This window comes from Lepidochelys olivacea, assembly GCF_965140295.1.
Source record: "Lepidochelys olivacea isolate rLepOli2 genome assembly, chromosome: 17".
In the NCBI taxonomy this organism is placed as follows: Eukaryota; Metazoa; Chordata; order Testudines; family Cheloniidae; genus Lepidochelys; species Lepidochelys olivacea.
The window spans coordinates 2,613,953-2,640,235 of record NC_140427.1 but is presented as its reverse complement, the minus strand read 5'-3'; the positions used below and the strand labels follow the sequence as shown (position 1 = coordinate 2,640,235).

The 26,283-nt window shown below is 45.1% G+C and overlaps 2 protein-coding genes across 2 annotated transcripts in view; both read right to left on the bottom strand.

Annotated features, from left to right (window-relative positions):
• NSRP1 (nuclear speckle splicing regulatory protein 1) overlaps positions 1-1,277 on the bottom strand; it is a 32,350-nt gene extending 31,073 nt beyond the window's left edge. Inside the window, 1 exon segment of the mRNA XM_084650572.1 lies at positions 1,142-1,277. Coding sequence (XP_084506698.1) covers positions 1,142-1,191 — 50 coding nt within the window. The 5' untranslated portion in view covers positions 1,192-1,277.
• Positions 1,278-2,514: 1,237 nt separating this feature from the next.
• EFCAB5 (EF-hand calcium binding domain 5) overlaps positions 2,515-26,283 on the bottom strand; it is a 66,205-nt gene continuing 42,436 nt past the window's right edge. The window contains exons 10-22 of the mRNA XM_084651162.1: positions 25,113-25,205; positions 24,917-25,009; positions 23,683-23,897; positions 22,320-22,476; positions 15,855-16,144; positions 14,686-14,858; positions 13,148-13,376; positions 11,667-11,819; positions 10,226-10,329; positions 8,960-9,213; positions 8,207-8,436; positions 7,094-7,190; positions 2,515-3,166 (exon numbers count right to left, since the gene is read on the bottom strand). Of these exons, the coding sequence (XP_084507288.1) occupies positions 2,952-3,166; positions 7,094-7,190; positions 8,207-8,436; positions 8,960-9,213; positions 10,226-10,329; positions 11,667-11,819; positions 13,148-13,376; positions 14,686-14,858; positions 15,855-16,144; positions 22,320-22,476; positions 23,683-23,897; positions 24,917-25,009; positions 25,113-25,205 (2,303 nt within the window). The 3' untranslated portion in view covers positions 2,515-2,951. The remainder of the gene's footprint in view (positions 3,167-7,093; positions 7,191-8,206; positions 8,437-8,959; positions 9,214-10,225; positions 10,330-11,666; positions 11,820-13,147; positions 13,377-14,685; positions 14,859-15,854; positions 16,145-22,319; positions 22,477-23,682; positions 23,898-24,916; positions 25,010-25,112; positions 25,206-26,283) is intronic.

Below are 26,283 nucleotides of genomic sequence, written 5' to 3'. Positions count from 1 at the left end.
AGAGGGAAGGAACTACATGTGACAGATGTTAGTCATGCCACTTAAGGCACTACTGGAAGGTGATGAGTGCAGTAGAGGTGGGTAGGGAGACAGGCTGCCTGCCTTGAGAGATGTAGCTAGGTTGATCTAATTTTTAAGTGTAGACCAGGCCTAAGAGCTCCTAGGGGCAGGGAACATGTCTTCTTTCCTGTTTGGAAAGGCTTTGTGAGTTGTACAGGAAGTAAACAATAATAAATTTGACCCCAAAATTAGATTTGGGAAAAACAAACTTTTACTAGCTCTAGACCCAATGATATATTTCTATTAATTTGGTGCAAGAAGCTTCCAGGATAAACAGTTGCTTTTAAAACAAACAAACATTCCCTTGCAATGTTTGCCCTCTCCAAAGTTGCAGCCCTGAGACCCTAGAGCCCAGATTGAATAAAACAAAATGAAGTGATTTGTAAGTCATCTGCTTATCATACAGCCCCAGGTGAAGATTGTTTCTGAGCATGCCTTGGTCCACCACACTGTTTTGCAGGGGCCCACGTGAGTAACCCCACTGCCCACAGGTGGTGTTTTCAAGAGCTGCCCCACATCCCCAGCATCTGCCCCATGTTCTCATCTACCCTCACCATCCCACCCCCTGCCCCCAACTGTATCACCCTATCTCCTTCCCCAACAGGACCCCAGACTCCCCACCAATCCCAGGCCCTGGTGATCCCCCTCCGTGTCCCCCTGGGGCCCTATCCTCTCAGCCTACCACACACAGGACCCTATATCCCCAAAGCCACTCCCCCACATTGTCATTCCCCCAATGCCACCACCCCCCCAACTGGCCCTCATGTCCCCTCATCTCAACCCCATTCCCTTTGACCTCATGGGCCTCTCCCCCAACCTCCCCTTCCCTGCCCTCCGCCATGGCATCATCTCCCCCAGGGGCCTCTCCCCCATGGCACCACCCCCTCAACCCCATCACCTCCCAGGCCCCCATGGGGGTCTCTCCCCAACCTCCCCTTCACTGCCCTCCCCCCTCGCACCACCCCCTCAGCCCCATCACCTCCCAGGCCCCCTCTCCCCCCAGTCCCTTCCCCCAGGCGCTTCTCCCGTCCCCAGAGTCTCTCATGGGGCCCCCCCCCTGACGCGCCCGGGCCCCGCTCACTGCTTGCTCGGCGCCGCCATCTTGGGGTCGGGCGCGCTGCGCTGCTGCATCCGGGCACCGCCGCCTCCCGCTCGGCGCCGGTTCCGCCTCGCGCCGCAGGCGGGACGGTGGGGCCGGGGGTGGGGGGGGGCTGATATCCGCGCGCGGCGGGGGGGGGGTATTCAGCCCGCCGGGGCGCGGCGGGAAGCTCGGCCGGGCTCAGACGGGGCGCGCCCGAGGGTCCCTGCCGGGTGAACGCGGGGGCCCGTGAGCGGCGCGGGGGGGGAAGCCGCTTCGAGCGATGCAAAACGGGTCTCCCTCGCCGCCCCCGTGCCGCCCTCGGGGGCGTTTCCCTGCCCCGCCGCAGGGCAGGGGCGGCTCGGGGCGTACTGGGGGTCAGGGCCCTGAACCCGGCTCTCCGCGGTAAAACGCGGCGAGATGCTGTTCGCTTTTTGGGGGGCGAACGGATCGCTCGGCCACGCGGGACTCCTGGCGTGAGGCGGCGGGCAACCGGCTTTCGCCAAGCGACGCTTCACCTAGGGCAGTGCGGGCACCCGCAAGTGCTGGGGCTCCCAGCTTTTGTCAGCCTGATCATCTCTCCGCGAGTGAAGGGCCTGAGCCTGCGGCCTGCCTCCCGCCCCGCCGGGCGCGCTCCGGGCCTTTGGCGCCCGCCCGCCCGCTGCCAGCAAAGCGCCCGTGCAGAGCAGGCACCTGTCGCTGCAGGTACCTGAAAAGGGGAAACAAAAGCAGCGCGCCACTACCACAGGCGCTGCAGCCGAGTTTCCCGCCTTTGGGGAAATCGCCGGGGTCAGCGCACCCGCAGGGCAACGGGTGAGCCCCGCCCTGGGAAAACCGCCTTCCTGAGCCTGGTATCGCCCCTGCCCGGTGCAGACCCTGAACTAGACAAAGCCCTGGTGTGTTACTTTGACTCGCTGAAACAAACCATGTCATCTATAAGCACCCTACCTTTTTTGTTCCATTCAGGAAGCTTAGTAAGTAACTTGTATTCACAATGAATTGTTTGTGAGCATCTTCTGAAGGGACAAGTGCTTGTGGCTATCAGTATAATATCTGTAAAGACATTGTTCCTAGAAATATCACTGTAAGTGACCTGAAAAGCCTTTCCCCTAACAAAAATATGAAACCCACTTGCCAGTTAGAAGCAGCTATCAGATAATCACCATCATTTTATAGGGGGAGGTTAAAAGCAACCTGCAATCTCAAATTAGAAAGTATTTGGTAGACATCACACTTTGTCAACTAAATAAAGAAAAAGAAGTTTAATTTCCCAACATTTTATTAAAAAACTGATTCTGCCAAAAGATACTTTATTGCAAAGATGGAATCTTGCAACAGAGCAGTAAAGTTTGCTGTAAACAAGCTTTAACCCAATAAGAAAACTCCTGTCACATTAAAACTAGAGGGATTTTCCAGAATAAGTGTTCTGCCCATTGGGAGAACTAAAAGCATGCTCTTCAACAATCTTTTCTAGGCTTAAAGTGACTTTGAAAATGTCACTTTAGGAAAATGAATCTTTGCTAAATACACAATTCAATTCGGAAGGGCTTTTTCTGTTATCGTTTATGAATCATGTAATGTGCTAGACATACAAGTTATATTTGCCCTCTTGCTTAATCCTCTTCTCGTCAGAATTAAATGAAAATCGAAGTCTCTTGAGTTTAGAATGACCCACCTATGTTATCAGAATTATTCCTTTTAACATTTCTAAATAAATTACTTAGATATTCCTAATGATTTTCTACACCGGGTAAGCAACTTATGTTTATTAGCTATGAATAGCAAACATAAAGCCAAACATTTAAAAGTAACATTAAATAATAGAATCACTAGGGTTAGAGGACAGCAAAACTTCTGTTGACTTATATGCAATCAGACTGGGTCTTGGAGTCAGAGATGCTAAAGGTGAATCTTGTGTATGCTGTAGTTCCTTCGTGAGCTCTATTAGTGTTAGACAGGTAAGTGCCCAGTTGTACAGGTATTCAGCTGGAACAGAGTTATGCTTCCACACCTCTTCTCTAGGTATACCTAAAACAAACAAAATCATAACACAGAAGTCCATTTCAAAACTAGGGCCAGTGCTCTAGCATGACCCGCTCGCATAGATCCCTGTACCCATGTGGAGTCCAAAAGTTAGTGGAATATTGCACAAGCTCAGGGGTCCCATACTAGCAGATTCTAATGCAGAATCATGACCTAGAGTTTTTCACTTACTAAAGAAATCCAAAGTGAGCATCCCAAGAGTCAAACTGCCCCAGGAAGTTCCTACTTTAAGACTTGAACTACAACCATACTTTCTAGCTGGATGAGAATTAGTAACCATCATCCACTGCTGCATATTTGATTGTTTCTATTGCAGAAAAGCTATGTTGGGCAAAGGCAAATTACTACTTTATAAACAGCCATGGAATATTAATCCATGGCTGTTTAGAAAGTAGTAATTTGCCTTTTCAATCCATTGAATTTGGTTTACAAATGCTATAGATTTTTTAAAATGAGACAAGCAGCATTCACGATTGGTATATTAGAATGCTGACACCTGCTGGGAGCAAACAAACCCTCTCACGTTACTGTCTGACTATTCTGTGCAGTGTAGTTGTATCCTCCTCCATCCCAGGATATTAGAGAGACAAGGTGGGTGAGGTAATATCTTTTATTGGACCAACTTCTGCTGGTGAAAGAGACAAACTTTTGAGTCACAAAGAGCTCTTCTTTGTCTCTCTCATCAACAAATGTTGATCCAATAAAAGATACCTCACCCACCTTGTTTGACGATTAGACAGCAAAGTTTATTCTTGTGCTGTTAGATGTGTTTGCATGTCTTTCAGTTTGGATGGTTGGAATGAATCAGCCCTGTAAATGTGCTGGAAAATTCAGGTCTGGGTTCAGTAGGGCAAATCAACCGAGTTTCACCTGAGCTGAACTTGGCCCATTGAGTTTTAAAAGGTCCTTTTAACATGTGCATGGTTGAACCAAAGAAAATAATACACTTGTGTGTTGTGCATGCATCCAACTGTGCACTGACCCAAAGACAAGGTAATAACATAGCCTGGCAGAGGCAGGTAGAAAGACCTGTTGAAGCGTAAATACAAATATTTGATATTATATATTAAATTCCTTTGATAGTTGTTCTTAGAGGAGCTGTAGGAAGGTGACTTATTCTCTCTGGCTCAACTCTCACTAAGATCATAGATGAGCTATAGAAGCTACCATCATGTTTAGATGTGGTTGTAGCCAACACAGTCTAGCCTGGTTTCTCTGAGCAGTGTTTATTTTTCTCTGAGACCCATGCTTCCCACGCCATGCTATAACCTAGTTAGTCTCTATAGCACAATTTTGTTCTCAGACATGTTTGCTGCCTTTTAAGCCTGTCTGCCACATCCTCAGTGATTCAAGCTGGGATGAGCCAGACAAGATCCTTTCCTTCCCAGTGCTATTTAGTTCTTGTGGAATTGTTAGTATGCATACATTCTTTCAACTTGATGCCATGATTCTTCCTAATTATTTTCCATTTGTGAAATCTGAATTATGTACCAACCAGGGATAATTATTGCTGTCCTGGATTGCCTGCAATAGCAGGGGACTGGACTTGATGACCCCGGAGGTCCCTTCCAGTTCTGTGTCCTATAGTCCTGTCCTTTTATTTCTGTTCGTGGTCACTTTGGCGAGTTATACAAATCTCTGCTGCACGTAAGTCAGGGGTAGTCAATAGGTGGACTGGTTTCAGAGTAACAGCCGTGTTAGTCTGTATTCGCAAAAAGAAAAGGAGGACTTGTGGCACCTTAGAGACTAACCAATTTATTTGAGCATGAGCTTTCGTGAGCTACAGCTCACTTCATCGGATGCATACTGTGGAAACTTCCACGGTATGCATCCGATGAAGTGAGCTGTAGCTCACGAAAGCTCATGCTCAAATAAATTGGTTAGTCTCTAAGGTGCCACAAGTCCTCCTTTTCTTTTTGCGAATAGGTGGACTGTGGACCAAATCCGGACTGCGAGATGCTTTTGTACAGACCCCAAAATCTTTTTATTTACTTATTATTATTATTATTATTATTATTTTCTCTGGAGTCTGGCCTTTGACTATACCTTGACCAAGAAATTTGGACCTTGACAAAAAATAATGACTACCCTGACCTAAGTTGTGAGAGAGATCAGATGTGTCCTTGCTGTTCATCAGGTTGCTTTAGAAGGCAGACATTGGTCGAATTTTGTCCTGACTTGTTTTAGTTCATCCTGCTCTGAAACAGATTAACTGGTTGTACTGATTTTAAATAAGGGTGTGGAAGTTCCTCTAGAACGTCCATATGAATCCATAAAGAAATCAGTTAGATGCTTTCAGAAAGTCTCTTCCATGGCACCCTGATTTTATTTTTTATGGACTAGTTGTATGTTTTACAGATTCTGCTTTAATTAAAAAATGTAATTAAATGTGACAGCTGTTACTCTGTAATCTGGTTTGTTGTAATGGGAGGTTTCAACTTAATAAATCAATTATGTATAAATCAATTCCATCTTTTACTGTTTACTTGTATTGTGATAGGATTTGTGCTGGGTGCTGTGCTAGGCTTTAATACTAGACATTTGACATTAAAATGCTAGTAAAGGTGAGAAAAGCAAAGTGTTTTCTCCATGTTCAGATTCTGAGGTTAAAGTTTAGTTGCCCTTTTCAGCTATTTTGATATGTACCAATTAAAGGTAACTAGTAGGTGCACAGCATTAAAGGGACCTGGACTAATTCTGATGTGTATACCACGGAGAAGTTTTATTTTACTTCCACTCTCTCTTGCTTTACTGGTACATGGTGTAGGCAGTTAAGTGCTTCATATTATATTACAGTACAGGTGTGTGGCGCATGTGAGGAAAACGCAGGAACATATATCTATGTGAATGTTGTAATACATTTTGAAATTGATACATATGACCGTCAGTGGTATTGCATTTAGACCACTGATTTGTCTCCTCAGTTCCTAAATCCTAATTGGTTTGAGTCCCAGAATAGGTTACATGCCACGTAACTGTTCCTTTGTAGAATAGCAGCACCTTGTCTTTTACAAATGTAGAACTATATTCTCTCCATCTAATCCAGGGCTTGAATTGTGGGGAAAGAGGGGCTGCCTGGGGCTGCTCTTGTTGCTGCAATAAATTAGTTTAATATCAGAAGGGAAGGAGCCAGGCCTGGTTAAATGTTTACTGTTCATGCCTAGGCTACATCTATAAAAAGGTACGTGTCAAGGTAGTATCAATAAATAAGCCAAGTTTAATTAGTGAGTGCCAACCGCTCATCTGATTTTCACAGACCCTCCATCTAGCATCAGCTCAGCAAAGGACAGTTTGTTGTTAAACAAATGAAAGAGTATTTGGGGGGGGGACGCGTAATATAAAAAGATGTTGTGAAAATCTAAACACAAGTCAACAGGAAACCTGCATGTTCCTGTTATAAATGTTCAGAATTATAACAGCCTCTTCCACGTCCTACCACCCTGGAAAGCTCATCCTCATGAGGAGAGAGAGAGACGGACTGAGGCCCAGATCCTTACTTGCAACCAACAAGCACTTGGTGCGTCTGTGGGCTGTTGTTTACAAAGATGATGATTAGCCATTTTGTGGTCCCCCAATCCTGGGTCTGTTCTGACCTGGGTCAGGTCCCTGGTATAAGTCAGAGCAGCCTGAAATGTATAGAAAAAGAGTTTACTCATCAAAGTAACTTTTGTTCTCCGACATGTGGTGACGGAACCCATTTCAAAGCAGATGGGCTGCCATCTCTTGGAGCTGTGAGTTTTGATATCATACTTAGCAGGGCTGTCTTTCTTATTCATCAAAAAAGATTCCACAGAAGTTTAGAATGCTTTGTCTGTAGTTTAAATAGTTGGGGGACCAAAAATGCAGCTGAGAGTTCATTGAGACAATACTTAGATGCAGCATATGACCCCAGAATTCGTTTTTGATATATACCTTTGATACAGTTAGCCAGCAGCCCCGTCTGAACCTGCCCATTCGTGGCAGTTGGGTCAAAGCAGCAGATCTTTTGAATCAAATCACCATCAAGTTTCTGCAATGCAAAGAATAGAATCACAGGGTGGTCAGGAAAAACAGTAAAAGGTTACAAAGTTACTAAAGGTAGCCAAGCCAAACTGGTGTGAAGTTTGTGGGAACACTGATGGAGATGGAGAGGCAGAAGGGAGTGGTGGTATGATGGCAGGAGGCTGGGAAGACTGAAAAATTGAAGAGCGGGAGGGCAGGCAAGTGAGGTACGAGGGGCAAAGGGATGAGGGGACCTGTAAGTCTTCCAATGGTTCTTAATATGATAAAATTTCCTTCCAATATAATAGTAAATTGACTGTCATGCTACATCTGTTTATTCAACCGTATTCTCTGTGAGTGTTTATTTATACTGAGAGATATACATTAGATTTGTATTTTACACTGACACCTTTGCTATATATAACACCTCTCTAAAACCCTATAGAAACAGAAATCATCATTCCCAGTTCTGCTGTCCAGGCTTGGAATTTATCTTCTTGAATTATGTTTACTATGGGACTTTATTAATATTGAAACAAACAAGGAAGTCTAAATTGCCAGTTGGTTATGACAAGGGACTGGAATATGAGGAACTGGAAAGAAACAGAGGGAAGAGGGCTGTGACAAGGAGTACAAAGGAGGGCAGAAGGCACACTGAAATCAGATTTTTTTTTGTAGAACCTGTTGAAGTTTTATAGCGAATCACATTCCATATTACATTTTAGAGATATTCATGGTAAACTAATGTTGCTGTTCGTTCATGGAACTTGGTAAGAAATGGATATTTTCTCCTTGTTTATCTACTACTTAGGCATAGATATATCTTATAGATTCATAGTGATATATAGATATATAGATTCTCCACTCTTTTCCATTCTCCACTCTTTATTAAATCTGGCCTGTTAACCCCTTAGGTCCACTGCCTCCCCACTGCTCATATCTCCAGGAGCATATTTCTTTCTCATATCACCCTTGACAAGTCCCATTGTGTCTTTTTGGGTTGTTTGCCTAAACAGAGAGTGGCTCAAGAACTTGATATCTCACCAGTACACAATGACTCCAGTTCGCAATCTTCTCCGAACCTACCCACTCTGGGTAGAAAAGAAGCAGCACACCCTTTAGTATGTTATGCACCATGGCTGGAGGCTCTGCGTAGCGCTTTATGTCGGCAAAGGACTCGGGACTGAGTTTCTGGATACACTCACGCAAGTCCTGCAGCATGAGCCGATGGAAGAGAATCTGTGCACGCCTCAAATCCGCAATGTGCTCTGCAACTGGAATCACAAGCCAACCTTTCAAGAAGAGGCTCAGAAAGACCTGCTACTGAAGATGTAAGGTTTGAATACAGGGGTCTGCCCTCCTTATGATTAACTTTCCCTTCCAGTTCTAATACAGATAGTATTCATAAATGGTCTGTTTACGAACAGCCTAGGAGTGTCAGTGTTTTCAAAATGTATATGGATCAGGGGAAGGGAGGCAAAGCTCATGATCTGGATTCCATTCTGAGCAACCCTGAAGAACACACAGGCCCAGACCCTCAAAGGTAGTTAGATCCACCTAACTCAATACGAATAAATATCCGTGAGGAGCTGGGCCAGAGCCTCTGAAACATTCTTCCTCCCTTGCTGTTTTCCCCAGAGTCTGCTGAGATTTGGGGTTCACTTAAACTTGGTTTAAATGACTGAAGTATGTTTTTATTTGTATTTCTGTACTTGTCTGAGTGCTGTCTTGGCTTTAATTTTACTGAGATTCCTAATATCGGCCAAAGAAACTGTACTGGCCCTGCACGCACAGTACCTAGGACATAGATTGGGTCTGTTTCCCCTGAAGACTCTTTCAGTATCTCGGAGCAAGCTGCCTGGGCCGTCTTCAGCATTATCCGCAGGTCTTTGTGCTCATGAGGTGGTAACCCCTGGTAATGTGCAGGGCTGAGATCAAACACCCCAAAGGCCCGTCCTGTTGGCTCACGGAGTGGAACTGCAATGTGAGGCTCTTCATAGGCAAAGGTGCTAATGACCTCGGAACTGTCTGTGCACTTGAAGAGGTAATCTCTGAAATGACAGTAGAATGAGGACAAGATCATAAACTCTACAACTCCAGCCTTTTTGGCAACTACTGTAGCATTTGCAGTGAAGGACCGTACATATCTTGCTGTTGAAGGGAAGGAATTTTTATATTGCTAAAACAGCTGCTTTCCTCCCTGTGGCCTACAAGCAGGCAGATACAGACAACATTCCAGCCATATTGGAAGGATAGAAATAGCACTTCGGAGCACAACCCTGCTCATCCTCATCTAGTATTGAGAATCATATGGGTTTAAACAAACACTAAGTTAGTGTTGTGTTCTTGCTGCAAACACAGTTTCCGGTTCAGAGTGATCTTGACATTTGCTCCGTGGAGTTTCACAAAAAGTAAAAACATCTGCTGGAACAGCAAGTAACTTCTTGACTAAGTTCAGCAGCAAGGGAAGATGTATGTAATAGCTAAGCCTGTGAGGACCTTGGCAGTTGAAGGTAATAACTACACAGTAGGATGTTTCAGAGGAAATGAGGATAACAGAACCAGGAAAAAAGATACATTAATTTAAAGAACAGAATGCTCAAGATATGGGGCCTTGCCCTGCAAACAGTCACTACCAGACACCGTGCTTTCTTGAAGTATATGGACCTACTCATGTGAGTATGCATTATGCTTGGTGTTGAATGTTTACAGGATCTAGCCCAAAGAAAAGATTCCTAACCCTGGATAATGTATTACCACACACACACACCAGATACCATGGGAGAGAGCATATGATAGACACCATTCCCACAGACTGTATACAAAGTGTATGCATATTCTGCCAGCGGTAGGCCGGACATTACAATTGGACTTAACCTATCAGCCTAATCTTCTATCCAGCAGCCAGCCTCCTGCATGTGACAGCAGCCAAGAGACGAATGCAGCAGCAAGTTTACCGTTGAACGGAGTCTGCCTCTGCTGAGTGCTCTTTGCATGTGTTACAGCATAGGCATGGATGACTATTGTAAATCCCTGCAGATGGCAGAAGAGTCTCAAACCCACCTGAAGATATTTTCTCTCCTGCGGAGAACAGTGGGAGGGGAGGGGATTTCCATGTGCCCAGAGTGATCTGTAGTCATCATCTCACGCAAAACGTAGTCACTTATCTTGAAAAGAGGAAAGGGTGTTTTTGTTGCATTCAGGAAACGAACATCCACTTTGAAGCTTAGAGAGAGAACCACTGCTTGCTTCTTAGGGGAGAGCTCTCACTCACATTCACCCTCAGTGGGATGATTTAAGGACAGCTTCTAACCAGGTGTGGTTTTGTCCCCACAGTCCCAGATTCTAGCACTCACCGTGCACCACAGATATGTACAACATCTTCCTTCGACTGGCCTAATTAAACTTATCCCCGTGGTCCAGTCCTGAAGGATGCCAACAGGTGGATGAGCCTCAGCCTAGTGAGGGGGCTACCTATGGACAGTTCATTTTCACTTCAGTTCCCATGGTACAATAGCTTCCATAGACACAGCGCTCATGTCGGTGTATCTTGCCAGATGAAAAGCACACAACCATCTTTAGGAAGCAAATAATATGACATATGGGCAGCCAACAAGATGAAAATGTAAAGCCAGGAATGAAAGATAAGTTGCCAGCAGGAAACCTGTTTATCACAGGGAAGCAGCTGAGCTGTGGCTGCAGCAGCGACCATAACACAAGCTCAGTCCCAAACATTTCATCCTCTTGCTTTTTATCTACCTAATTCAGTTTGAGGTAAGCTGACAAGCATCCCAGTGTCTCAGCACCTGCTGCATAATTGGAATATGAACTGCAGGCGAGTGGGCTGCCCATGCATGCGAGCTAATTGCGAGCAGTCTGCCTCTTGATTCGTATTTACATTTTGCCTGCTGATGTTGTTTCAGGATGAAGAGCCAGAACATGAACCATTTTCCCTTTCCATACCATAATCTTGGCTGGTTTTTTCCTCCACAGTAGAGCAGTTCCCTTTTAGGACTGATTTGGCAGACAACTGCTGAGTGGGCTAGCATGGTAACCATGTGGTTATTGTTCTATACTTCCACAGGCCGCTCTGCATGCAGTACTGAGTCTGGTGTCTTGCTCTATTGGCTGGTAGGAGCCAGGAGTACTAAAGGTCCAGTACCTTTAGCTCATAGGAGAAGCTTACTGAGGGGGGTGCTGCTGATTTTAATGCAGGAACTGAAGGGAATCCCAACCAGCCTTTCTTGGTTGAAGGAAGATCACTGTAAGGGACAGCAAGAATGAAAAGTGGCATCCCCTAGAGAAGGAACCTTCCTTCCCTTTTCCCCCACAGAATCTTGTATCAGGTACTAGAATCTGTGGCAGGATTAATCTTGGTTGAGAACCAAACTGAGCTAACAATGGTTGATCCCTGCTAAACTGCACTAGCCCAATATATCACTATTATATCAAGAGGTCTCTTCTGTGCAGTGGTCTGAGACTAACGTGAAAGGACTAGACATACCTTATCTTTGCCAGGCTCTACCAGGTACGTAGTGATGTTGCGGATGGTGGGTGCCCTAGTGCAGAGCCAACCCACAGCAGTGAATGCAACCTGCAATATGTTTTCCAGTGTGTGGACATGGTGGTAGGCTTTGCTGAATATGCGGGAAACCCCCTATGGAAACAGAACCCTCTAAATGACTTGGAGATAAAGTCGGGGACGTTTTCATAGCAAATTAAGCAAAAAAAAATTAGTAAAATGTTAGTCTATAAAAATTTCTTTTAAAGGAGAGAATCTCTAAGAATATAAAGCTAGCCTGTGATTGCCATTGTCAAGGGGACTCCAGAGTTCAGGGGCCCAGGCCAGTACTGGAGAGCTGAATGATTGGAGAACATGGTCTCTGAGAAGGGAGGACTTGCCTCCCAGTGCTGGCATATTGTGCTCCCTCCTGGCCAAGAGGGGTAACTACAATGAGTCCGGTTCCAACAGCAGTTCTCTACTAGCATTCTGGCCAGGTAAATAAAAGGGGGGGAAAGGGGGGGAATTAAAGTAAAGCAAAAATATCAAACAGAGAAAACTAAGGAATAAGTGATGCATGCACAGGGGCTAGGCTGTGTACCAGCTATCATTTTTGGTTGACTGTGTATCTCTGTAAAGTTCCCTTTCTTCCCATTGTATCTTAACATCCACGGAGATTTTCCAGATTCTGTTTCTATTGCGCCCACTGCTGTAATACCTGGCTGCTGATACTATCTCCAGCTTGACTTCCACTAATTGGAATCATTATCAACTGGCAAAGTAGAAACACATGAAGAAATTATACTGAAAGTTTTATGGGACTGTAGAGAAGAAGATTTTTTCTCTGATCCAGCCTGAAACATCTGGATATTTGGAAACACTGGTAAAGGAACCTGAAGTGCAGTGGTTTGCAATTAGTCCAGAAAGTATAAAGTGAACAGTTTCATGACACAAGTATGTAGCTAAGTTCATGAAGGAGAATTCCATCAATGGCTATTGACCAAGATGGTCAGGGATGCAACCCCATGCCCTGGGGGTCCTTAAACCTCTGACTGCCAGAAGCTGGGACTGGACAACAGAGGATGGTTCATTTGATAAATTGACCTGTTCTGTTCATTCCCTCTGACACTGGCTGCTGTTGGACAGGATACTGAGCTAGATGGACCATTGGTCTGACCCATTCTTATGTTCAAAACACGCAACCACTGTGTTCAGTAAATAACTGCTAATAAGTATGAACTTTGTACAAATCTCTTTGTAGTTCACCATTCACATTTAGAGGCGAAGCCTTCTACATAAATATCTGACATGGGGATAATACTGGTCTATTTGTGTCATTTTCATCCCAGAGAGTAAAATGGATTTACAGTGCATTTTCTAACTGTACAGCTGCTGCCCATTCACAGCAAGGCACGTGAAGTCCACACAGTCCCAAACTGCTTGTTTGAACCATCTAATGACCCTGCTTTTCTCATTGTGCCCACCTGATAGAAACCGATCTCATGGGTTAGAAAGATGGTTTGCTCACACTGGTCCCGCAGGGTGTCAAGTCCTAGAATCCCGAAGGCCCTCCATCGGGAATCCTGCAGTGGCAGCACCAGGAATGAGCCTCTCCTCTCCCGTTCTGGCCGGTCATAGTTCCAGAAGTGGATATTTCCATGGAACTTAACTCTTGGAACATGGACTGGCTTCCCCTCTTCTGCTGCTGCAAAGCTGAGGGACAGGAATACCACGGGGAGGGCAAGAGGAGGTTTGTAGGAGAAAGGTAAGTAGGCAGAGAAAGTCTTTAGAAAAGCTCTGAGGATTTCCAATACATCTGGGGGTAAAATAATCCAAACACAGGTGTTCAATGTAGAGAGGGAAACTTGAAAGCAGCAGTGCCCTGAAGACTCCCACAGGAAATGGTGGATAGCAATTAGACAGGAGGGTGCAATGCCACATAGCACCAACAAGGCAAACAAACCCACAGTGCAGTTTTGGGCTCTTTATGCTAAGGCATCCTGGACTGGAGTAGGAAGGTGATGCTCCAGCCCTGTCAGGCACGGATAAAACAACACCTAGAATACTGGATCTACCTCGTGCATCCCAGAAAGATAATGACAATAATATTTAGCACTTACATGGCACTTTTCATCTTCAAAGTTCTGTAAAATATCAGCTAAAGAATGTAACTAAATAGAGACAAATGAAGGGTGGCGATTCAGAGGGGACTAATAGTGATGATAGTAATAGAGGGGATGATGTATAAGGAAGGAGATAAAGAGACAAATATGTAGAACTTACATAAGTGATAAGCAGGCATGATGATTGTTTCCTAGAGCTTAAAGGGTGTAAGGGAGTGGAAAGTGCTCTGTAGTGATAGAAAGGGGGGTATAGATAGCAGTAATGGAAGAAGTTAAAAAAACTGTAGGCTGAATATAATACAAAATCTTCTTTAAGGATAAGACTTCTTAGACTGTGGAACAGTCTCCCAAAGTAAAGGAGTGGGCGCCTGATCCCTTAGGACATTTAAAACGCGGTTGTATAAAGCAGGGGTTCTCAACTTTTCTCTTTCTGAAGCCCCACCCAACATGCTATAAAAACTCCCTGGCCCAGCTGTGCCACAACAACTGTTTTTCTGCATATAAAAACCAAGGCCGGCATTAGGGGGTAGCAAGCAGGGCAATTGCCTGGGGCCACATGCCAAGAGGGCACCACAAAGCTTTGGCTTAAGCCCCGGGTGGTGTGGCTTGGGGCCCTGGGCTGCAGTCCCGTGCAGCGGGACTTTGGCTTTCTGCCCTGGCCCTAATGAGTTTAATGCCGGCCATTGCTTGGTGGATCCCCTGAAACCTGCTCACAGCCCCCCAGAGGGCTCTGGACCCTCTGGATGAGAACTACTGGTAAAAAGTACAATCAGATTTATAAGGGATAAAATCCTGTGTTGGCCCCTGAGGGATTGTCTTTTCCATAGTCACTGTACTCTCTAAATTCCATGATTCAAGTGACTTAAGAAAAGGTAACAGCTCTGTGCAGGTTTCCTTACCTTACTCCTTTCATGTCCCTATAAAGTGCCTGGTTTAGGATGTATGGGGCATCATCTGAGGTGCAAGCCACATACCGCAGGAGAACCTCTCCCCGCTCTGGTGAAAGCTGGTTCTGTTCCAAAAGGGCAATATACGCACTGATCTTCTTGTTATTCCCATGGGCTTCTGCATCCTAGCAACCAAATGTTTCACGTTACATCTGTGCATTAGCCACTGGCCATTACACTTATTTCATGTGCTTATAGCTTACCTCATTTATCACAGGATGCTATTCTAGGCCAATGACTTTATTTCTCTTACACCAGATGATTAATGATGACCATGCTGTCACTTGTCTAATGGGTTCTGGGCCAGTTCACTGTACCATCAACTCAAAAGCTGCATTTTGACGGGCAGGGAGGATGGATTTGTTTCCTGCTTCTGCTAAGCAGAGACCACGTTTTTCTAAAAATACAATCTGCCCCTAATGACCTATGCCTAAGCAAAAACCCCAATGAACTTCATCTCCGGGGCAGACTGTCTTGGACCAAAAACGCAAGCAAATACCAGAGTCCAGAGCCTTCCCACAAGGATACCCTGGCTCTAGCCTTGAGAAGTTAAATCTAGGAACAGCTAGCAAGAGTGCATCAGCTGCCATCACACTGCATAGGAAGAGAAGAGGGTCCATTATGTAGTAGGGGTCATCAGATAAGCCTTTAAAGATCAATATTAACACCTTAAATTGCACCTGGAAGCAAATGTGAAGCCATTCACATTATAAATTCTCCATATGCATCAAAAACTGAATGATGCGTATTTATTTTCAGAAACCATAAAACCAGGAACATGCATTTCTGGATTTTATTTTATTAAATTTTCCAAAACTTGAGGTGATTAGGTGATCATGACCGTGAGACACTGATGGCATCTGATAGATATAGCACCTGGCAAGAGCTTCTGCATCTCATCCCTGACCTACAACAGCCTCAGCTATTTAATCTCTGAGTCTCCGGAACAGCAAGTGATTACACTATCTTCAGATAGGCATACTGAGGGTAGGTGAAGCTTCCCACATCAAGTTACACTCACCTGGACTGGTGGTGAATGTAGCCCTTTAGCTGAAGACAGTGTCAGCCATAATCCACACTAGACAGTCTGTGTCACTCACGCAGCTGGTAGTGATGCATACCTGGGAAAGTGCCTTAAAGACTGCCTTGTACACTGGATCCATGCTTGCCCCACTGGTCTCAGCCGCATGCTGGATATTGTGCAGCCACTTCCTCCTGGCAGAACTTCGCAGGCGTTCCATGTGGGTTCGCGCCACGCTCGTGGTCAGAAACTCCACCACCGTATCAAGAACTTCATCTTCGTTACCAGTAAGCTCAGAAACAACCAATTCCAGATAGGTTTGAAATTCCTTTGGAGACAACTTCACCACACCACCGGGGTGTGGGTGGGAGCAGCGAAAGTGCTTCTTTGCTAAGGGATGAAACACAAATACGGACACAGGCACACCTGTCTGTTTTGCTCTCCCTCAGTGTTCCCTGCCCATCATTTGAAAGAGTCACTCTTTCCACTCACTTCCTCCTCCCCAAAATCAAAATGTAGGTGTTATGGCAGCCATAAAGGCAGGATGCACTCTCTCTTCCAGATCACAGTGGTCTCAGACACTGAGAAAATCACCTGGACAGTGCTCCCAAATCTCCCCTATGCACACCTCCACAAAGCAGCCAAGCTACACATGTCGGGAAAATCTAGAGGTTGCTCCTGTTTATCCCAGAATCACATTCACCTCAACCACATAGCCAAACTGCAGGGACTTAGGATGACCTGCTGCAGCCAGGGGCATGTAGATGTCCCTATTAGTGCTGCATGCTCCAGAAGCAGCCACAAGTTCTACAGAAGAACTACTGGCCACTCCCATTAACACCCTGAAGACGAAAGCCTACTGATGACCTCACAGTTCAATCTTGTCCCCAAGGATTTCCATTACGTACAGCACTTGGATTCACCATGGGGTTTTTAAGACCTTCCAAAGCAGCTATAATCTTACTAACTCTGCTTTGGTTGTCTGGGTTGAATTACTGAAATAACATTTGTATTGTGTTAAATCTCATATTGAGGATGAAACAAAATTAAAACTCCATTTATCGTACATAGACAACTGGATGATGCTCTGGAATAGTAGAATTTCACCAGGAGATGCAGACAGGGAAAACAGGAAGAAAAGCACTGTTTTACATGGCTCTTCTCTGAAGATCACATGCTCTGTACTTCTGTTTTCCCCCTTTCGGGTTTCAGGGTTGAATTGATCTACAGTGATTTATTAGTTTCAAAAATTACTAAGGGCTCAGTCATGACCTGCTGAATATTTCCTCCCCGAGTAGTCAAGGGGCTACACGCCTCACCCCTCTGTGCCAGGCTGCTATTTCCCATCCTGCACATTTGAGCAGAGGGTAAGCGGGCAGGGAGGGAATGGGTGGAACCTTGCCACATCCCGCTTCCAAATGCACCAGCCAGTGCAGCCAAACTGACCGAGGGGAGGAGTAAGCTGTTCTAGCACAAGGACTGACACAATTTACTTCCCCCCTGGAGAAAGGGGGAAGCATGGCTCAAACTGAGACGCTCCTGGGGTAGCATAGCTATGCATGCCCCTTACTCATGCTGGATTGCAATAAGCCTGTCTACCCCTATGTGATTAACCCCAAGAGGGTTGACATACATGGGACACTGAAGAAGTCTCCTTCAAAAATAACCTCTGGAGTGCCTAGCCAGTGTTGCAGCAGAGAAGAGAGTAGATGTGATATAATTGGATTTCAGTCAAGCATTTGATACTGTCTCATGAAATCTTATTCCCAGAGTTTATTCAGACTGGCTTACCTATGAACATTGTCACAGAAGAGAAAACTGTCTGTTGGGCAGTAACAAAGGGCAATGATAAATGACAATGCATCAAGCTGTAGGGAGGTGAACTTGAAGATTATGATGAATGATGATGAACATTGTGGTAGCACATAGGGCCCCAATCATGTGCTAGATGCTGTACAAACAAACAAATGGACCTGCCCCAAAGAGCTTTCAATCTAAATAATGTACAGCACATTAATGACATTCACAGAGGAGACTAAACTGGAAGGTGCTGCAAACACTAATGAGGACAGTGAAATAATACAAAAGGACCTAGACAGATTCAAAACAATAGGAAAATAAGAATGTTAGACTCAACTTGGAAAAATAAATGCCAATACATCAGAGGGGGAAATAATCCAAAAGATAACTATGCAGCAGGAGGGAGACACCTGTAAAGCACAATGGCTTCAAGAGATCTGGCAATAAGAGTGGACAGTAAATTACTCTTCCTCTCTGGCTCTGGTACAACTATACCTGGAGTACTGCACTGAATTCTGGGCACCTCATTACCAGAAAGATACCAACCAGAAGGTGTTGATAGAAAGCACCAAAATGATTGGGGTTTGGTGGGAGTGACGTAGAAAGGAAAAATTCTAAGAGCTAAACATGCATAGTTTGGCTAAGAGATGACTACAGGGGAAGAGGGTAACAGTCTGGAAATATGTGGGGGAAGGAGAGGAAGTGTAAGAGTACACAAGAGAATAAAACAATAATGGGATGAAACTAATCACAGGAAAAATCAGTCTGACTATCATGAAACGAACCATAACAAAGATGTCTATCAGGCTGGAATAGTCTTCCAAGGAAGTAGCTGAAGAGCTTTCACTTGGAATATTTAAAGGCAGACTGGACAGAGCACTAGAAAATGTACTGTAGGGAGCAATCTTGCACTGGACCCAGGACCTAGCAACTCAAGGGGGCCCATATTTGCTTTTATAATATGTGTTGTGTGGAAGCCCCCCAAAATACTCCTGCTTACGGCCCACAGTGGGCTAGCTCCAGTTCTTCTGATTTCTATGATTCTACAGACACGTGCCGAGACCTAGAGAGGGTACAGACTTTTAAAGAACAGGCTATAAACCCTACGCCACATAACTAGGATTAATACTGGGCCAATTCTGAAAATGTGAGCCTCTCCTATTGTTTTCTATTCAGCTGAGTCCTGGACTTATCTATGCAGGAGTTCTTCTCAACTACCCAGCCTTCCTCATTGATTAAATAGGTTTCAGAGTAACAGCCGTGTTAGTCTGTATTCGCAAAAAGAAAAGGAGTACTTATGGCACCTTAGAGACTAACCAATTTATTTGAGCAGAAGCTTTCGTGAGCTACTGTAGCTCACGAAAGCTTCTGCTCAAATAAATTGGTTAGTCTCTAAGGTGCCACAAGTACTCCTTTTTATTGATTAAATAGTTCCTTATGCACTCCAGTTACCTCCCATAATGCTATATTTGCACACAAGAGGGTGCTCTTGTACAGTCGTTTGAATTTTCAGGCTAGGCTTTCTTCTTTCTGAAACACGGTATTCATCTGCTGCCCCCACTACAAGTGCAAATGCTCTTATTCTGATCATCTGTCCTGCACCCTCATCTGAAATTTTGCAGTCCCCAAACAAGTAAACCGAGAGAGAGCTGTTTGTCAGTAGGCTTCAGTGCCTCAGTTAACGGATAATCAATTAAGTATGTGTGCAAGTGTGAAGTTTGCTGCTAGGAGAGTAGTATTTCGTGATCAATACATGTAATGGTTTGTAAAGAACGGCATAATGGAAAATGCTCTGACAAATTATATGCCAGAGCAGGAAAGAAGCCGCTCTGATTGCCTCTCACAGCATCCAAGAGCCTAAGACCCTGATATTTATGGGAGCTAAGAGTCTGCTCCCTTGGAAGTCAATGAGAATTTTATCATTGATTTCACTGGAAGCACAGGTAAGCCCTACATGGCTCTGGACCATTTAGAAATGTTTGCCAGTGACTTATTGTCCCTTGGAGCTGCAAAAATGTGCACAATTATTTTCAAGGAATGTTTAGGTTTTGTGACAAAATGAATAATGTTTGTGTTTGGGATACTTCCCCCCTTTTGCTCCCTTCCTTCTTGCCTCCCTGGCTCTTTTTTTAAAAAAGGTGGAAGGCATAAAGAAATACCCAACAAGCCAAACAATGTTTGCTCTGGGGGTTTTTTTTGTGAAAACCCAAAGAATTTCTGTCAAAATAATGTCTCAGAAAAAGCCATTTTTCATCATAAAATTATTAGAGTAAAAATGTTTCAACCAGCTGTATGTGCAAGTGGTCACCATGTGGCTTGGGAGTGGGCATCCTAATGTCTCCTGCACAGGTGTGTGATACACACGTACTGTAGTACCACCAGGCCTAGTTCATTCCCCTAGAACTAGAGCTACTGGCCACATCTTTTTCAATGGTGTTTTTATGGCTAGGGTCTGCCTGCACTCACATCACACTCTCCTCAGTCTATGCGAACAGAGGAGCAACCCCCTAAGCCATGCACCGCACTAACCCCTGCTCCTGTGTATGTACACACAGGAGATGTGCCACGCTGGGTCCATGCAGGAGAAGCACTTCCCATTGAGTTGTACTATTCTTTCAGCCACTCTGACAGTTGTTTGGGAACTGTCACTAGAGTCTGGCTGTGTGTGACATGCTTTTGGCTGATGTGCAGCCAGCGGGATGCAGTGGAGGTATAATGCCAGAATATAGACTAACTGGCAAGGGAGGGACGGTACCATTGGTGGAGAGTTTCTCATTTGCAGAGAAAAAACTGGTTCAGCTTCTGAAAGAGTGAATCTGCTGTAGAACTGATGGCTTTGCTGGGAATTGCATGACCCTGTACGATTGCACCCTTGTTAGCAGGGATACAATTCAACGAACTGTAAGAGACAGGGACAGTAAGTTAAATCCGCCTGTTCCCGTGAATCCTAAAGACCACATCACTGCTGCTGGCCCCTCCACTTCGTGGTGACACTAGGATTTCTAAGGCCCATGACATTGTTAAGGTGAGTTACACTTCTCTATCAAGATGAGAATTGACTCTCTAAAGACAGATGTCTCAGGGTATGTCTGCACTGCAGTCCAAGGTGTGAAAGTTAGACATACCCGTGCTAGCATAGTTAAAAAGAGCAGTGTTGATGAGATGCATGGACTTCAGAGCATCTGTACAAGCACATTGGGAACCCTGGTTATGTATTCACTTTGTTAGCCCATGCTTAAGTCCTGCTGCTGCATCTATGCTGCTATTTTGAGCCGTGCGTGCGTGGGTAAAGCTAGCACAGGTATGTCTATCCGTGCTTTAGTCACACCTCGGACTGCAGTGTAGACACACCCTCAGACCTTGGGCTTTCCTCCATGCTGAATGCAACTCAGATCTGGAGCTGGTCTTCAAGGGCACTGCCCTCTTGTACCAGGATATCTATGAAAGTTTAGCCAGAGGCAGCTGGGGATAGTTTTATATTGCTTCTATGTTGTGTCCCTTTTCCTTCCATCCTTTGTCTGTTTATTTGTCACTCAGAGTGTAAACTCCTCAAAGCAGGGACTGCACCTCCCTGTATTTCTATACAGCACCCTACCAGAGTTTGGGCACTCACTGCATTATAAACAACAATAGTTTATATCCCAGCAGGTAAGAGACTGCTGGGATGGAGTGCGTGCTCCAGGGCAGGGCCACTTCCCCGTGGCGGTGTTAAATTGACTGCAATATGCTGACCTACAACATATGTCCTTAGAACCACAGAGATGGCACTCTGTCAACTCTGTGTTATATGGCCCCAGGACAGGGATGCAATTGACTGAGGCATGACAGTGCTTCCCACAGCTAGCCTGACATGAGATGTGGGATGAGGGGATTTAGGAAGGTTGTCAAAATATGCCATACTTAATCATTCTTGTCAGCAATAAGTAGCCTGGACAAATGTCACGTGCAACCTTTCAGGAGGAAGCATTGGGAAGGGTGGCTGTCCATGGTGGCAGACTAGTCTATGGCGTACCCAAAAGTTCCAGTGAGTACACAACCCGCCCCCCTTAACATGGTGCTTGGTAGTACTATGGCTTGGTAGCATATCTACTGAGCTGCCAGATGGATTCTGAGGGCCTGCTGCACGTTTGTCTGATCCAGCCTGTTTTCCAGAGGACCAACTTTGTAAAGTTAGTCAGCTAAATGAGCTGATATTAGCTGCTAAAAGCCCCACACAAACCACAACTCCAAATCTCTATTTCTATCACGAGAGCTGAACTCCCTGTGTGGATTCTGAAAGGCCATTTGAGGCCTGCAGGGAGCACTGACAGTACCATTCCAGAGGCTGGTTGAGGATCACCCATTCAGTATAGCTGTGCACAACAGAAGGCAAGTCGGACCACAAATGTCAAACGCTCGCCCACAGGACTGCTCTATGGCTACAGTTTTCAAGTCCAAATCATGGTTACTTACTGCTCATTATAACAGATATCCTTTTTCTGCATTTCATTACCCTGTGAAAGCAGCAAGCTGCCACTTTGACACCTGCATGAAAGGACCCCAAACTCTCAGGCCATGGATAATTGAAAAGAAAGGACACTTCCTGCCCATCTATAGCCACAAACCTTCATTTCCATTTCATCTATAGTTCCTTATGTTTACAGTGGCATATGCAAAAATAGTCCTTGCCCCGACTTCATTAGCACCATCTTTGAATGGCTAGTGACTCAGCATGTTACATAGCGTTTTTCTCTCACTGTATACCTCCAAACTGGTGTTTTCTTACCCTTTTTCAGAGCCTCTTTTTCCATTCCTTCCTTAAATGTGCTTAAAACAGCATCCACCTCTTTCAGGTCAAGGTACCCAGAGCATTCGTTGTCCCACTTCTCAAAGAGTGCCTCCAGGAGCAGTTTCCTTCGGGCCAAGAGAGCCTCACGGTGAACCTAGGACAGGGAAGAAGCAACAGAGACAGGAAAGCTGTAAGGAAAAGCTGGCTTTTGACAATGCTCAGTGTCCACACCCACCAGTAGGGGAATTGCAATGTCTGGTTCATCATTTGGACATTTGTCCATTCATGATGGTCATAAAAAGCCTGTCATCCAGGCAATCACTGTAAAAATACCATTAAGATCTGAACTAGATGGCAGTCACAAAAGCAGGAAGATATTGGAAAAGATTATACAGAAGTGACAGCTCAGTTTTAGCAGGCAGAATGAGCTTTAGCTTCTCAAAGGGATTGACTCCCAAAGTACATACCAGGAGCCAATGTAAGATCAACCCCGCCAGGGGGCAGTTTCACACCCCAGATATGTCTTTCCAGCCATAGCTGAGTGGCTCCTTCTAAATGACACCCACAGTATTTTGCAGTGTTTGCTCTTTCTGTTTAAGTTTGTAAACCGTTGATTCTGGTAGCGCCTTTCACTGTGCGGGGCCCCATGGGGCTGCATGTGCTACTTGCCACTTAGAACCCAGTTTTTGCGCAGCACCAGATGCTAAACGGCTGGAAATGGAATTCATTGAACAGCAAAGAATGTTGTGTTCAGCATGAAGATGGCAGAGCTGTCAGATCCAATATCTCACCCAAATTAGGTCAGCAGCACAGAGGGAAATGAGAAAGAAGTCTGAGGAAACTGCAGCGAAAGAGGTAGACATGATGAGAAATGTATCAGCACTTTGCAAAGATACTGGGCAGAGTGGGCTTGTGTTTGAGTGAATATATTTATTCAACAGCTGACAAGGTTACTGAACTCCCAGTGAGTGTAACAAACACACCAGTGCACATGCTGACTATACACACCCTCCCACACATGCACACACATGAACATTGGCAAATGCAGTAGTTTAGAACTGCAGGTTTCTTGCTTGCATGGGTTACTCTCTAGAGGTGAGACAACAGAACTGAACATCTTAAGCGATTTTACAGCTGGCTGCCCACCTGGTGTCTTACAGAGTCAGGCTGTGTGACAGGCAGCCAACCTGTGGCAGAATTAGCCCAGCATTATTCTCAGGGCTAATGTGGGGAAAGCTCATGTGAAAATAGAGGGCGAAAAAACCACAACATAAGAAAGCAAGGGTGTGGGTGGTTAGCTCCACTCCGCTAGCCATTTGTTTGTTTACACATAACATCAGCAAAGCCCATCAGCATTTACTTTTTCCAACTGTTTGATTTTTTCCTCTTCAGTCTGTCCGTATCCTTCTTTCACAAATGCAACAAGTTTCTTCACGGTTGGCAGAGAGCTGTCTTCACCAACAAAGGTCTCCATCAGCTGTACGAACTGGGGTAGGTTGAGGCAGCTCTTGTCAAAGGCACCCATGGCAATGGAGGCACTATGGGTCTGAATATCTGCCATGAGCATACGCAAGTCTAGAGGGGAGAAAATACATCACCCAGCAGGAAGCCAAATGCTGATCCAAAGCTGTGCATGTGACAGGTGTCAAACATGGGCTGAACATGGACTGAGTGAACACTGAGTAAGGGCCCCAGGCCTTGGCCATACATTTGCTTGAGGAAAAATACCAGTAATATTTCTTCACAGTTGTACTGCAGTCTAATGTGAGAGGTGTCATGTAATGAGGTCGGGTTACACAATACAGACTTAGCTGAAGTCACTGTTATACAACAAAGGGTGTGCTCCTGACACGCAGTCCAAATATCCCTTGTGGTCTTGGAGACCAAAGGCTCACAATAAGTGACAACAGCTCCTTAGACAATGGGCAAGATCTCCCTCGAGCCCACAACTGTGAGGTTCTGCAGGTGTGGAATGGGCACCACCCTCCACACTGCTACCTCGCAGCCATGGTAGGGCCACATGCATTACCACACAGACCCCGTGGAGATAAAAAGCACAGGATGTACCACCTTGGAAGGCTGGACTGCCAGCTTCCCTTCCCAAGGTGCCCTATTTAAGCCCAGGAGGAGGCCCAGGAAGTGCCCGTGAAGTGAAGCAGCCTCCCCTGCCAGCTATCACAACAAACCTGCCTTTGTGGCTGCTCTCAGACTCCCGACCTCGGCTTGGAACTCAGCTTCCGTCTTTAAACTCCAACCCTGGCTTCAGCACTAGGATTCCGACACCAGCTTTGAACCCTCACTTTGGTACTAGGACTCTGACTCCAGCTACAGACCCTGGCTTTACTCCTTAAACCTTAGCTCTGTTCATACCCCCAGGCATCAGTACTAGGACTGATCCCAAACTTCAACCATTCTTAGATTCTGACCCTGGTTCTGATCTCTGACTGAGGCCCCTGGACTCTGGCACTAACCCTGACCACTAGGCCTGGCTGTCGAAGCCCCAGTCATGAAGTTTCACAGCAGTGCCATGATTTCCATAGACACTGCCTATCACATGAGGGCCAAGGTTAACATACAGCACTGCGATCAATTACCTGCAAATCTGGAATTTTCATTGTTCCAGTCCTCCTGAATTTTCTCACCATAGCTACTATACCTGAAACTTAGGTCAGAAGCCAGAAGGTCACCTGACAGAAAGACAACCCATGTTATGTAGAGATAAAACATTACATTCATAGCAAAATACAGTCTCTAGAAAGAAAAGTAAAAAGTGCTGAGAACTGCTGTCACCTGACCATGGTATTCCATCAATCAATTGGGCTGCCTTTTCAAATGCCTCTCTAGCTTGTGCCTGGGAAGCTTCTCTTGGTGGATGAGATGGACCTGAAATTTTAAAAAAGAACCATCTATGAACTGGAGGTGGTTGAAGCCCAAACTCCATGCAGTCCTACAGGCCGAAATCCATCCGCATAAGCACAACACACCTGTGTCACTGGAGCTACCCTTACTATATATACTTATTTATTTTCAATGTATGAAATTGCCCCTTTAACAAATTCCCTGGGTATGTGTCACATTTCTTAAACCCAGCTCCAAACGTCCATTTTAACAACAGCGGCAAACACTCTTCCACTAAGCTGAATATCTGGACCTCCTGGTCCCACCCCACCTAGGGGCAAAGACCTGGAGAACAGACTCATACCTCTGCCAAATCAAAAGGGGAGTCAACTCCCATGGGGAAGGGAATATGTGCATTGTACACTCAGTGCATTGTATGAATAATAAATACACAAGCTCCACCTGAGATAAGGAATTTGTCACCCAATTTTAAATGGGACACAACACAGACCCAGCCCCTGTAGTGCCTGAAGTGGTGGACCACAAGAGGATTGACGAATGGAGCACCAGAGGGGGAGTCTGTCCCAGTATTTGTATTCAACAAAGTGTTTAGCATGGTTTAGTGGGAGCCCTGGAATTCCCCTGTTGCAGCTTTCCTATAATAAGGGCTCTGAATTGAAATTGAAAAGTACAATATCCCTTTTAGAAATGTGACAAGAGATTAAAATAAGCACACTTTGCTATCCAATGCCATAATCTATCTCCTTAAGGCTCTTTGTTTCATTTTCCTAATAATTATTAAAACACATTTCTATATTTAATGTTACCAGATTCCCCTCTGTCATGATATTCCAGAGGAAAAGGAAACATTAAGATTCTGTCTATTAGAAAGGCAGTGTTGCTTGAAAAAGCACCATGTTGCTTTCAGATGGCTGTTTAGTGTCTGGAATACATATCACAGATCGAGCAAGTGCCTGATATTGTCTGAGTGGAACATACTGTAAAATCTTGATCGGAAACATCATGCTGAGAAAGTATAAAAACGTAAGTCATAAACTTGCACCAGTTTAACTTAATGTGTTTTTTAAACCAGTGCAGGTTTTTATATAGATGCTCTTATTTG